Source organism: Salvelinus fontinalis, chromosome 34 (assembly GCF_029448725.1).
Source record: "Salvelinus fontinalis isolate EN_2023a chromosome 34, ASM2944872v1, whole genome shotgun sequence".
NCBI lineage: Eukaryota > Metazoa > Chordata > Actinopteri > Salmoniformes > Salmonidae > Salvelinus > Salvelinus fontinalis.
In genome coordinates, this window is record NC_074698.1 from 9,788,842 (window position 1) to 9,804,062 (window position 15,221).

Sequence of the window (15,221 nt, forward strand, 5' to 3'; positions counted from 1 at the left end):
TGCTGGGGGTCAGAGGGCCCTGGCACCATCTCGCCCCTGCTCCGCTATTCAGCCCTCCACCTCAATGCATTAGCAATGCATTCCTCCAATCCAACAATGGGGAGTAATTCAATTTCCTCAAGAGTAAGACTGTGTGAAATTTCATTAGCGCGCTCCTTCTCGCTGAATACATTTCCGGTGCATTTGCAAAAGACTTGGCCTGCCTCTTCAGGAGAAACAAGACTATTTAAACACCGTTCTGCTTTGTTTCTTTACTTCTCAGTCAAACTGAAGCGTTTGAGAAGCAGGGAAGGAAGGGGGTAGATGTGATTGCTACATATTTAGACAAGAATATTGAATTAGAAAAAGTAAAAAAGTAAATAATCGAATATCGTAAGCATCATTAACCATTTACATGTAAGACCAAAATAAGATAATCTGATAGGCATTGTTGTCTCCATGCATACTTAACGTATACCCTAAAGAGTTACCAAAAAGTTCACATCTGGTGTGAGATACTAAATGGACCTTCCAAACTGATGACAGTGCAGTGAGTGGCCAGAAGGAACAGACAGCTGCTGAGTTCATCTACTTCTCCAGCTGTTCACTTATCATCATCATCCTACAATCCAGGAAGAAGTGTTGACCACTTCTCTTTGTTCATACTATGTTGGAAGAACACGTGACAAAACCCATTTGATTTAAAAGGATTTGTTGGACATTTCTGTCATGTTTGTTAAATTCATGTATCGTAAAGGCTGAGTTCCTAACATTACATTTGTAGTAAAATGGGATGAACAAAATACTAGGATTAAAGTACTTTGGCTCATGATCATTCAGGATCGAGGGACCATTTCACTCATCCATCCCCGTTCCCATCCCTCCAACCCCTCTTAGACTAGACAGGACGCCAGTCTTGGAGAGACAGCAGCTGCCTGACGTTCTGCCCTACAGGAAGGAGACAATGCTGGATGTCTGTCCTGTTTGTGACACTGGCCTCTCGCCTGCCGTCGGCCCAGTGAGTTTACACAGACAACACAGCCTTTCTCCTCCAGTCAACAGGACATCCAGGCCTATAGCCTTTCAATCTGCACACTACAGAGAACAATAGCACATCCCAGAAATACATTGGAGCTATATTACTGCCTGTAACAAAGCCTGCTGTGTTGAATATCAAAATACTTGTATCAACAAACAACCATCCCCTCAGAGTACTATAGCACAGATATATTTACTGAGACACTGTGTAGTTCTGCTGCTACCTAGTGCTACTAGTCACAATGTCAGCCAAGTGGAGCAAGCAATCTGTTATCTTTGTTCACCATTGATAGCTGCACATAGGCTTCCACTGTAAAATAATGTAGCCTAAGTTAAAATCAAACTCTCATAAAAATCATGCATTTCTGTCCATTTGAAAACAGTTATGATCAACATTGTCTATTCTTCACTACATGTAAAGACACGTCAGGGTTCAACAGTTAACGTTGGTTTAATTTCAAAACACTGAGTTCAAGCTCAATAAAACCGCAGGTTTAACATGTACAATATTTTAGTAATTGCTTTAAAATTATATGAAAACAATGAGTAAATCTACAGGGAAATGTTATCAAAACAAAGCAATGAAAGACAAAAATTATATCGTATTCCCATAAAAGCAACAAAAATGTTCTGCCTGCTACACATCGTAATATATGCAATGAACACTAAAAAGAATCAAATGGTAAAATACTTTTTTTTTTTAATGAAGGAAAAAAGATTTCATCACCATGACAAAGGAAATGTCAACTTCACCAGCTCATTTAGCAAACTTGTTTTAAAGGGATACTTCTGGATTTTGGCTATTAAGCCCTTTATCTACTTCCCCAGAGTCAGATGCACTGGTGGATTCCATTTTTTTTGTCTCTGCGTGCAGTTTGAAGGAAGTTTCTAACTAGCGTTAGTGCATTTGCTAGTAGATACCATACACGTCCACTCATTCAGCTATTGCTAGTTAGCATTGGCTCACAGATCTACCTCTTAACTCATACTGGATGCAGAGACGGTGGTCTATTAGTTCATCAGACTCTGGGGAAGTAGATAAAGGATGAATCCCAAAATCCCAAAGTATCCCTTTAAAGTCTGTACATTGATCTAGCATTACAATATTAACAAAGAGAATATGACTACTCTAAACTACAGTAAAAATCCACCATTACTATAATAAATGGTCTTTCACACAGAAAATAAAAGAACAAGTCATTTTCAGTTCAAAATGTAGGGCTCATTTTCCTCGTTTGGTTGCTCAGGCAACCACAGTGCTGTGAACTGTACAAACAGGCCTAAGTGAGACATTTAAAAAGATCCTAGTAAAGGTAAGGTGTTGTGTTTGGTTATTGGCACAGTCTGACGAAAGAACCACACCTCTCATATTGATTTACAACGCAGAACGAAGGGGTGCCAAGAGAAGCGTCGGTAGCAACAGCGTACAACAATATTTCACTGTACGTTTGAAGGGGCACCATGCTTTAGGAGTCCACAGGAAAGTAGGATGCTCTTGCTGAAAAGGTAAATGGTAAAAGTGAACCCGTGTCACCACAGCATTTCTTCAATTTACCCATTTTGAAACAACCACCGCAGTTTCATTTTTTCTCTCTCCAAAAATCGTTCTTTATGCTAAAACACATCTTTGTGACCATGAAATGCTGGAGCATTAGGACGTCCATTTTGCAGTTACCTTGGCTGTTGTAACATGCATAATTGTATACTAGAATACATGTACGCTACACCTCTTTAGAAGAAACACATTCTAATTAATGTACACAGCCTCCAGACACGGGATGTAACGTGATGTTACAGTCTGTGACTATATCCATGGGGTTCAGCAGAGGAGAACGTTGCGAGGCGGTCAGAGATCTGTTGGGAGGACAGGAGACTGGCAAGCAAAAACACCGACCACTGTACACAGAGGAACACCAACACAAGATACCTGGCTAATAGAAGAGCACTGCAAATGAGACTTTAAATGAGTCTTATAATGGTGGAGGAAAACTCCTCTTTTGTTTCGTCTCTCAGCAATCAGGAACCAGTCCTCATATCGGTCTGTTGAAAAAAAGCTTCTGCTTCTGTTAGTTTCGACATGTTTCCTTTCCTCGTCTGAATGGTCTTTCGTTTTGGGAACAAAACCTGATAACAGCGGTCTGTGGTATTGATGAGAGGACAGCGGGTCCCACCGTTCACAGCTCCTCTTCTTTAGTGAGCGTCGTCCGTCTTTTCAGTTCACATCATCCAAGAGCAGACGCTGGAATCGCAAATAAACTCATTTTTCAACAGCAAAACTCTCCAGTTCAAAAGTCCATGTAGCTTCAGTCATTTTTCAGGAATAGTGGCACACTGCATCACTCCAATGAAAAACCTCCCCCTGGGGGGGACGACAACAGCCACAAACATGCAGGTCAGGACTAATGTAAGAGTTAAGAGGTCCCAGTCTTTTCCAGTCATAGACCTACTACATTAGGAAATAAGATAACTGGTCCCACTCACAGTCTGAGACAAACGCAATAACAAGCGGATGGCTAGGTCGATAAGAAATCAGTAGTCTCAGCTTGTTAGACAGTAGTAATCATATGTCAACGTGATCTCGTCAGACACATGGATTGAGAGACCGGATAATACAACTGATGTTAATGCCCTTTCCTCGACCAGGCGTTCTACTGGTCGTGTTGCAAGTCCTCCAGATAACAGGATCACATGAGGAACTGAGATGTTTCACTATGATGAAGAACACTCACACGGAATGCTTGAGAAACACTGGTCTTTGTCTTTCAGACATATCATTGCCATAGTATTGTTGAGGTACATCCAACCGTTGAGGAACCGTGCCTGGATCCCAACTTGCTATGACAGAGGACTAGGTCTGTAAAAGGGTGTGAGGGAACAGTGGTTTCTAGGCCTTTCCACAGCTCTCTGTGTAAAGGCATTGCTCAACATCTCCTCCAGCAATGAGAGAGAGAGAGAGAGTACAGTACGTAGCAACATATTGAACAAAATCACTATCAATAGTAATCAGTGCTAGCCTAGATGGTCCCATAACTGTCTCAGTCCTCACCAAAGCAATGGCAGTTTAGTTTCATCATCTAGTCAGGTGTTCTCTCCTTCACAGCACCACAACTAGTGGTTTTTGCAGTGGTTAACATGGAGACCATTTGATGGTGGATGTCTCCTTCATACAATATCAAATACAGGAAGACCCCAAAAGTGTCAGACAAATAAAACCAACAGATGTTGTTTGAGCAACATATCCTCACGTAAGACATTATCACCCCGTTCAAGATGATATTTGGTGGACTGAGCAGACAGAGGAGTGGAAAAGGAGCAGAGATCGTTCATGAAGAGCTGGAGGCCAGTTGCCTCATTAGTCTGTATTGTCCCTGGGTAAGGAGGATGGCCCAGCACTGAGGCGCGGCGGTGGTAGGGGGTAGCAGGGGAACAAGGGCCACCACTCAGTCAGTCCACTAGCAGCCCATGAAGCAGATGACAGAGATCACACGATGCTGGATATAACCTCCCATTGGCCCTCAGCCCAGACTGGCCATCTGGAAACATCATGAAAGGGCCTACGGAAAACATTGTAATGACGACAGAACTATTTACATGATGCGTCTGCCTTGCGCGTTCCTTTCTTAGCTCTACCATCAAGCACACTTCAAAAGACATATTTGGCTCAGATGTTTGAAGTTGTTGTTGGGGGAAGAGGGCGAGTAAGAGCGAAGAGGAAAGGAGATTGGGACTGTAGCCTGGATGAGGATGAAGATGACGTCACAGAGATGTTGAGGGGCATTGGAGAAGAGGTTCCAGAGGCTAGGTGGTTCCACACGGGTGTGTCTGTTGGTGGGTCACGCCTCCGGTGTTGTCTAGAGCTGTGCCGCTGGGTGATGTGGTGGGCGGTGTGGAGTGTGCTGTCGTGAGTGGTGTGCCGATTCGTGTTCTTGGTGCTGTGATTGGTGCTGTGGAGGTACGGGGGTGGAGGTACTGGGACCCGGTCCGCTGTTGGCCAGGTACTTGGCCCTCATGCTGGAGGTGTACTGTTGAGAGAAAGAGACAAGTAGGCGTAACAAAACAGCATGGGATGACCCGTGTATTCACAGATAAAACATTTTCATCCAATAGAGAAGTATAAAAAATTTGAAACGTCATGAAAGGGCCTCCGGAAAACATAAGTCTTTACATGATGCCTCTGCCTTAGTGGTGTATATTTGTTATTTTCTATGTTTGAAAGTGCAGGTCTTTTCTCTGACATCAAAAAAGCATGACTAATGTAACAAGCTGAGAACAACAGGTCACCTTAACAAATCAATAGAGAGGGTTTGGCTGTGAGGGCTGGAGAATGAACAAGCTCCACACATCACAGATGACAACACCAACAGAGAGAACATTCAAGGTCCATTAATTCATTTTAAATTGAGTAACTGCGCAGAGGCCATGCGGGATACAGAACCGGGGTTTTGCATTGTGGGAATGTCACCCGGGGAGTCATTTGGACAGCCTATTGTGGACACCTAGGATCAGCAATATGTACAGAATATCTCAGATTCCCCTAACCTCAGATTTGGCTCTGAACGGTCTGTGTGTGAGATCAGAAATCTATCTACAGTACCTACCTACAGTATCTACCTATATACTACAGGTAGATACTATAGGTAGTTACAGTAGGTAGACACTATAGGTAGACACTATAGGTAGACACTAGTGGTAGACACTAGTGGTAGACACTAGTGGTAGATACTAGTGGTAGATACTAGTGGTAGATACTAGTGGTAGATACTAGTGGTAGATACTAGTGGTAGATACTAGTGGTAGATACTAGTGGTAGATACAGTAGGTAGATACAGTAGGTAGATACTAGTGGTAGATACTAGTGGTAGATACTAGTGGTAGATACTAGTGGTAGATACTAGTGGTAGATACTAGTGGTAGATACTAGTGGTAGATACTAGTGGTAGATACTAGTGGTAGATACTATAGGTAGATACTATAGGTAGATACAGTAGGTAGATACTAGTGGTAGATACTAGTGGTAGATACTAGTGGTAGATACAGTAGGTAGATACAGTAGGTAGATACAGTAGGTAGATACAGTAGGTAGATACAGTAGGTAGATACTAGTGGTAGATACAGTAGGTAGATACTAGTGGTAGGTACAGTAGGTAGATACTAGTGGTAGATACTAGTGGTAGATACAGTAGGTAGATACTAGTGGTAGATACTAGTGGTAGATACTAGTGGTAGATACTAGTGGTAGATACTAGTGGTAGATACTAGTGGTAGATACAGTAGGTAGATACTAGTGGTAGATACAGTAGGTAGATACAGTAGGTAGATACTAGTGGTAGATACTAGTGGTAGATACTAGTGGTAGATACAGTAGGTAGATACTAGTGGTAGATACAGTAGGTAGATACTAGTGGTAGATACTAGTGGTAGATACTAGTGGTAGATACTAGTGGTAGATACTAGTGGTAGATACTAGTGGTAGATACTATAGGTAGATACTATAGGTAGATACTATAGGTAGATACTAGTGGTAGATACTAGTGGTAGATACTAGTGGTAGATACTAGTGGTAGATACTAGTGGTAGATACTAGTGGTAGATACAGTAGGTAGATACAGTAGGTAGATACAGTAGGTAGATACTAGTGGTAGATACAGTAGGTAGATACTAGTGGTAGATACTAGTGGTAGATACTAGTGGTAGATACAGTAGGTAGATACAGTAGGTAGATACAGTAGGTAGATACAGTAGGTAGATACTAGTGGTAGATACAGTAGGTAGATACTAGTGGTAGATACAGTAGGTAGATACTAGTGGTAGATACTAGTGGTAGATACAGTAGGTAGATACTAGTGGTAGATACTAGTGGTAGATACTAGTGGTAGATACTAGTGGTAGATACTAGTCGTAGATACTAGTGGTAGATACTAGTGGTAGATACAGTAGGTAGATACTATAGGTAGATACTATAGGTAGATACTATAGGTAGATACTATAGGTAGATACAGTAGGTAGATACAGTAGGTAGATACAGTAGGTAGATACTAGTGGTAGATACTAGTGGTAGATACTAGTGGTAGATACTAGTGGTAGATACTAGTGGTAGATACAGTAGGTAGATACAGTAGGTAGATACAGTAGGTAGATACTATAGGTAGATACTATAGGTAGATACAGTAGGTAGATACTAGTGGTAGATACTAGTGGTAGATACTAGTGGTAGATACTAGTGGTAGATACTAGTGGTAGATACTAGTGGTAGATACTAGTGGTAGATACAGTAGGTAGATACAGTAGGTAGATACAGTAGGTAGATACTATAGGTAGATACAGTAGGTAGATACAGTAGGTAGATACAGTAGGTAGATACAGTAGGTAGATACAGTAGGTAGATACAGTAGGTAGATACTAGTGGTAGATACTAGTGGTAGATACTAGTGGTAGATACTAGTGGTAGATACTAGTGGTAGATACAGTAGGTAGATACTATAGGTAGATACTATAGGTAGATACTAGTGGTAGATACTAGTGGTAGATACTAGTGGTAGATACTAGTGGTAGATACTAGTGGTAGATACTGTAGGTAGATACAGTAGGTAGATACAGTAGGTAGATACAGTAGGTAGATACAGTAGGTAGATACTAGTGGTAGATACTAGTGGTAGATACTAGTGGTAGATACTAGTGGTAGATACAGTAGGTAGATACAGTAGGTAGATACAGTAGGTAGATACTATAGGTAGATACTATAGGTAGATACAGTAGGTAGATACTAGTGGTAGATACTAGTGGTAGATACTAGTGGTAGATACTAGTGGTAGATACTAGTGGTAGATACTAGTGGTAGATACAGTAGGTAGATACTATAGGTAGATACTATAGGTAGATACAGTAGGTAGATACAGTAGGTAGATACAGTAGGTAGATACAGTAGGTAGATACAGTAGGTAGATACAGTAGGTAGATACTAGTGGTAGATACTAGTGGTAGATACTAGTGGTAGATACTAGTGGTAGATACTAGTGGTAGATACTAGTGGTAGATCCAGTAGGTAGATACAGTAGGTAGATACAGTAGGTAGATACTAGTGGTAGATACAGTAGGTAGATACAGTAGGTAGATACAGTAGGTAGATACAGTAGGTAGATACTAGTGGTAGATACTAGTGGTAGATACTAGTGGTAGATACTAGTGGTAGATACAGTAGGTAGATACAGTAGGTAGATACTAGTGGTAGATACTAGTGGTAGATACTAGTGGTAGATACTAGTGGTAGATACTAGTGGTAGATACAGTAGGTAGATACAGTAGGTAGATACAGTAGGTAGATACTAGTGGTAGATTCTATAGGTTTTTGAGCAGTGACTTCTTCCTTGCTGAGCAGCCTTTCAGGTTATGCCGATATAGGACTCGTTTTTCTGTGGATATAGATACTTTTGTACCTGTTTCCTCCAGCATCTTCACAAGGTCCTTTGCTGTTGTTCTGGGATTGATTTGCACTTTTTGCACCAAAGTACGTTCATCTCTAGGAGACAGAACGCGTCTTCTTCCTGAGCGGTAGGACGGCCGTGTGGTCCCATGGTGATTATACTTGCGTACTATTGTTTGTACAGATGAACGTAGTACATTCAGGTGTTTGGAAATTGCTCCCAAAGATGAACCAGACTTGTGGAGGTCTACATTTTTTTTCTGAAGTCTTGGCTGATTTCTTTAGATTTTCCCATGATGTCAAGCAAAGAGGCACTGAGTTTGAAGGTAGGCCTTGAAATACATCCACAAGTACACCTCCAATTGACTCAAATGACGTCAATTAGAAGCTTCTAAAGCCATGGCATCATTTTCTGGAATTTTCCAAGCTGTTTAAAGGCACAGTCAACTTAGTGTATGTAAACTTCTGACCCACTGGAATTGTGATACAGTGAATTATAAATGAAATAATCTGTCTGTAAACAATTGTTGGAAAAATGACTTGTGTCATGCACAAAGTAGATGTCCTAACCAACTTCCCAAAACAATAGTTTGTTAACAAGAAATTTGTGGAGTGGTTGAAAAACGAGTTTTAATGACTCCAACCTAAGTGTATGTAAACTTCCCACTTCAACTGTACATATCTACCGTATCTATCTACCTAATCTATCTACCATATCTATCCATCTACCGTATTTACCTACAGTATCTATCTACCGTATCTATCTACCGTATCTACCATATCCATCATCGTATCCTATCTACCATATCCTATGTACCATGTCTACCCATCGTATCCATCCATTGTATCCACCCATCGTACCTACCTACATACCGTATCTACCTACATACCGTATCTACCTACCTACCTAGCATATCTACCTACCTACCTAGCATATCTACCTACCTACCTAGCATATCTACCTACCTACCTAGCATATCTACCTACCTACCTAGCATATCTACCTACCTACCTAGCATATCTACCTACCTACCTAGCATATCTACCTACCTACCTAGCATATCTACCTACCTACCTAGCATATCTACCTACCTACCTAGCATATCTACCTACCTACCTAGCATATCTACCTACCTACCTAGCATATCTACCTACCTACCTAGCATATCTACCTACCTACCTAGCATATCTACCTACCTACCTAGCATATCTACCTACCTACCTAGCATATCTACCTACCTACCTAGCATATCTACCTACCTACCTAGCATATCTACCTACCTACCTAGCATATCTACCTACCTACCTAGCATATCTGCCTACCTACCTAGCATATCTACCTACCTACCTAGCATATCTACCTACCTAGCATATCTACCTACCTAGCATATCTACCTACCTAGCATATCTACCTACCTAGCATATCTACCTACCTACCTAGCATATCTACCTACCTACCTAGCATATCTACCTACCTAGCATATCTACCTACCTAGCATATCTACCTACCTAGCATATCTACCTACCTAGCATATCTACCTACCTAGCATATCTACCTACCTACCTAGCATATCTACCTACCTACCTAGCATATCTACCTACCTACCTAGCATATCTATCTACCTACCTAGCATATCTACCTACCTACCTAGCGTATCTACCTACCTACCTAGCGTATCTACCTACCTACCTACCTAGCGTATCTACCTACCTTCCTATCGTATCTACCTACCTACCTTGCGTATCTACCTACCTACCTAGCGTATCTACCTACCTACCTAGCATATCTACCTACCTACCTAGCATATCTACCTACCTACCTAGCATATCTACCTACCTACCTAGCATATCTACCTACCTACCTAGCATATCTACCTACCTACCTAGCATATCTACCTACCTACCTAGCATATCTACCTACCTACCTAGCATATCTACCTACCTACCTAGCGTATCTACCTACCTACCTAGCGTATCTACCTACCTTCCTATCGTATCTACCTACCTACCTATCGTATCTACCTACCGTATCTATCTACCTACCGTATCTATCTATCTACCTACCGTATCTATCTATCTACCTACCATATCTATCTATCTACCTACCATATCTATCTACCTACCATATCTATCTATCTACCTACCATATCTATCTACCTACCATATCTATCTACCTACCTACCGTATCTATCTACCTACCATATCTATCTATCTACCTACCGTATCTATCTACCTACCATATCTATCTATCTACCTACCGTATCTATCTACCTACCATATCTATCTATCTATCTACCTACCATATCTATCTACCTACCATATCTATCTACCTACCATATCTATCTACCTACCATATCTATCTACCTACCATATCTATCTATCTATCTACCTACCATATCTATCTACCTACCATATCTATCTACCTACCATATCTATCTACCTACCATATCTATCTATCTACCTACCGTATCTATCTACCTACCATATCTATCTATCTATCTACCTACCATATCTATCTACCTACCATATCTATCTACCTACCATATCTATCTACCTACCATATCTATCTACCTACCATATCTATCTATCTACCTACCGTATCTATCTACCTACCATATCTATCTATCTACCTACCATATCTATCTATCTACCTACCATATCTATCTACCTACCATATCTATCTATCTACCTACCATATCTATCTACCTACCATATCTATCTACCATATCTATCCATCCATCTATCCAGTGTGTATATAGTATGTTTCTACATGTAAAATTAAGGGCTTATCATACTGTACTTAGAGATAATAAACCACACTAGATTTGGGTTGTCACATCTGTGTACATTACAATGTATTTACTGCAAAGGAAGGAGCAGGCACAAAACCAGGTGCACTTGCAGTACATACTCTGTGAAAGGATGTGACAGGTTTACAGAACTAACAGGACTTATTCCACTTGCCTATAGCTCCTATATAATATACATGCCATTCAGCTTTTATCCAAAGCGACTTGCAGTCATGCGTGCACCCAGGATCCTCAGCGCCATGCTTGGCCAACTGGATATAACCAGACATTATATCCTGCACACGGATGTACTGAAAAGTGGCCTTGCCAGATCATCATGACTTTCAATGGGAGTCTCTTAGACTTAGAGGTAAAGTGAGGTGGAGATCATCCCACTCCACACTCAGGAGCCATTCTACCCTTTATAGTGTACATCTATGAGCTCTGAAGGCCAGGAGAGAGACGGAAACATAGGTGGAACAACCTGACAATAGCAGAAAGATGTTCTGGCTCACAGAAGAACTCAAGCCTTCCAGAATGAACCAGTACAAGTCCTGGACCAGGGGAATCTCCTGGCAACAAACTGGATAAAGTTGTTCTCTTCTACAGTAATTAACTCGTTCATTTTTCAAAACCGTCCATCCCTAAAAAAGTCCACTCAGATGTCATTCATAGTGTCCACTCCGTTCCAGACCCTCTCTGTTTCAGGTGGAAAGGGGAATGCAAGAGTCTGAAGGGCTCGGCAGACTGCAACGCAGTTACGGGAATGTCCTTTTCTGTCGGACGTAGGCTTCAATGTTCATGAAAGAAAGGCCATAGTGGGCCTGGAGGCAGGACAAGAACGTGACGTGTACCACCTAAAACAGCTGCAGTGCTGGGGGATAGGAAGGCATGCTGCCCAAGGCCACAGTCAGGGGATACGCGTTAGGTGAGGTGTTACACTAGCAAAACACAGGAGGGCAGTGGGGTGGCAGGTAACTCTGGATAGGGCGTGGGTGGTTGGGGGGAGTAGACTTGGTTTGGGGGGAACACAGGCCAGTAAGTGAAGGTGGGTGGGCGGGTGGGGGGGCCATTGTCTGTACCTGTTAGCATAGCGGAGGAGGTTACCAAAACGATCTCTCACTTGCCGAGGGTTTTAACTGCCAGCTGCTGCGGCTGTAACTGTCCATGCCGGCAGTCAAATACAACTGTGTGGGTTTGCAGGAAAGAAAACAACAGCGACAAGACAGTATAGAGAAGATGCACAGTGCAGAGTCTAGGCCCAAGCAGACACACTGACCAAGGAGGGGCTCAGCCTCCAGGACAGGAGGGCAACCAGCCAGGGAGGACCAGGGACTGAGGGAACCAGGTTGATTTACAACACACAACCTGTGGAGACTGGTAGCTAGGATCGTCATGTTGACTCTAGCGCTTACTGTGAACCAAACGCACTTGAATATGTCGAAATAAGAGGCAAAAACAAAACACCGACTACTCTGAGACATTTCCAAAACCAGGCCCCGTTGGCAGACTGTTTACTTTAAAACAAGATCTCATCGGAAAGATCTTTCATTATCGTGTCCTACATAACGGCTACCAAATGACCCAGTCAGTGGAGGTGTTCTGTCCATCAGTGAATAACGTAGACATTGGGACACTTACCGAGGGAGGAGGGGACTCTCTCTCTATCAGTGGGGTGTTCTCACACCGCGGGTTCTGGAAGGCATTGGCATTCTGGGTCCTGTGTAACAGAACAAACACACACTCCAAGGTTAAACACAGGCAGGGATGGAACTACAGCTGCAGAACCTGCGTGCGCACACACACACAGAAACACGTACATGACTTGCTGACCCTCAAAATATACTTCCCATGCCACAGAAGCACATACATCCACATATACAAATAGTTCATGATACCATTTAAACCCCTACAGGCACCACAGACACAGAACCCCACAGAACATCCATGGCTGTACTGTACTATACAATCCAGCAAAACCAGAGTACCACCAAATCCCCTCCCCCAGCCCCCATCCTAAATCCTAAAAGGTCCATTCATAAGGCTGTTGGGTTTCAAAGGGCCACAGCTGGAGAGCAACAGCTGCATCGCTCGTGGCCGCCAGAATGTGACACTATGGGAGAGCAGAGCACAGCTCCTCTTTCTCAGCGGTGCCCTAAAACGTGGAGGCTGTGCTAGTACAGCCCTGGGTCACATGGTATCTCACATTCCTCAATCCTCACCACCCCAGCCTGCTTTGAACCTTTCAACACTGAGAAAGTGGAGGGGAAGTGCACCCACTGTTCCCCAGTGATTCTCTTTGAGACGAGTGGTCCACGGGACTGGTGTTACTGTACTCACATGTACTCCGTGACGGGGGCGTTGCTGACAGTGTGTGCTGCAGCAGGGATGCTGGTCTCGCTGCCGTAGCTGCTGCCACAGCTGTACAGGCTGGGCATGTGGACGCGGTACAGGTTGTCGTGGTTCTGCAGTCTGCCTCCGTGGGCCACGGACTCCTCCTCGCTGTCCGCCTCGTTCCTATAGAGACAGAGAGAGAGAGACACTGCTGAGTCACACATCCACCAGGACACATACTACCAGGGTTGGAGTCAATTCCGTTTCAATTCAGGAAGAACACAGAAATTCCAATCCGACTTCCACATTTTCTCATAGAAAATCATTGAGGAAAAGGCAACAGAAAACATGTCATACCCTAAGGATGCAGCGCCCCCTGCTTCGACCAAATGAGATACTACATGTGACACATTTCAGTTAATTACTATAGCTCCTGTCTTGGGCAAATCAGTGTAATTTTGTAAATGTTTGATCTCTATGGAAAGATCCATCATTCACCCAAGTGACGAACGTACAAGGACACATCCACAGTACCATTCTCAATTTCATCGCGGGGGACAAACATTGGAATGACAGTTTATTTTGAAATGGAATTGACTACAATCCTGCAGAGTGACAAACGGCCACAAGGTGGAGCCCTCTCCCACTGATGGGGAGAGCAGCAGCGGCACAAAAACAGGCACATTCACAGTCACGTTTTGCATTCATCCTCGGCCACGTTTCTAGTCAATTTCTTCACTGCCCAAGGGGAGACGAAAGATGTCTTCTCTTTGAAAAAGGGAAAGCAGCAAATCCCCACTGAGCTTAAGGTATAAAACCACGCTCCACTAAGATAAACATGTATTCACTTTCCACACAAATATTACAGATTCATCTGCTACAGTACGGATTGGTTTACTTTTCCATTTCTGTCCAAACAGGAGCTGTGATAGTAACTAGCGCAAGGGCACCACTGAAAGCCCACATTGTCACATTTCCAAAAAACAAAGACATTTCCCCCTGTAGCACAATGGTCAAGGTATAAAACACGGACAACAAAAGAAGACAAAAATAGCCTTTGCGGCGCTGCAGTGAACAGCGCTGCTGCTGCTGATGATGACATGGTGGAGCTTGTCTCCCTCTAGTGTTCAACCTGCCACCCACAGCGTTCTCCTCCACACAGCGAATTAATGACATCATCCCATTCAGATCAGCACGCATTCACCCATACAGAACATTACGAAGACAGAGTGTGTAGTGGGGGGGGGGGGGGGGGGGGCGTAACTAATTTCCAACATTACCGTGTTCATATATAAAACATATCAATGGAATGGCTTATGGCACTAAAAGCAGTAAAGCTTAATGGCGGGTTATTATTAAGAACTACATGCACCATTACAACAACAAGTTATTACTCAAACAACTGCATGTCATTTAGAAGATGCATACCTATACAAAACCCTTTGCTGTATAACAGGAACAGCGAGCTGAGCTCAAACTGCAGGACATAACATATCCACCAGTCTCCTCAGAACTCTGCTAATTACATAGTGGAGTTAAACTGGAGGCGTGGCCTGGGACAGCAAACTCTCGTCTCTCTTACAAGGCATTGTGATTAATCCTCTCCATCGGCTGCTGATAGGGTCGCCCAGCGGAGGGAAATCAGATGGATTTCATAAAGT

The 15,221-nt window shown here is 42.9% G+C and overlaps 1 protein-coding gene across 3 annotated transcripts in view; it reads right to left on the reverse strand.

The window, feature by feature from the left end:
* LOC129833042 (protein tweety homolog 3-like) overlaps positions 1-15,221 on the reverse strand; it is a 128,685-nt gene that overhangs the window by 63,097 nt on the left and 50,367 nt on the right. For 2 of the 3 annotated variants that reach the window (XM_055897291.1, XM_055897290.1), the window contains 3 exons: positions 13,567-13,743; positions 12,868-12,946; positions 1,450-5,039 (listed from right to left, as the gene is read on the reverse strand). In XM_055897291.1, the coding sequence (XP_055753266.1) occupies positions 4,869-5,039; positions 12,868-12,946; positions 13,567-13,743 (427 nt within the window). In that variant the 3' untranslated portion in view covers positions 1,450-4,868. Of the gene's footprint in view, positions 1-1,449; positions 5,040-12,867; positions 12,947-13,566; positions 13,744-15,221 lie in introns of those variants that run through there. The other variant, XM_055897292.1, reaches the window with a different exon arrangement.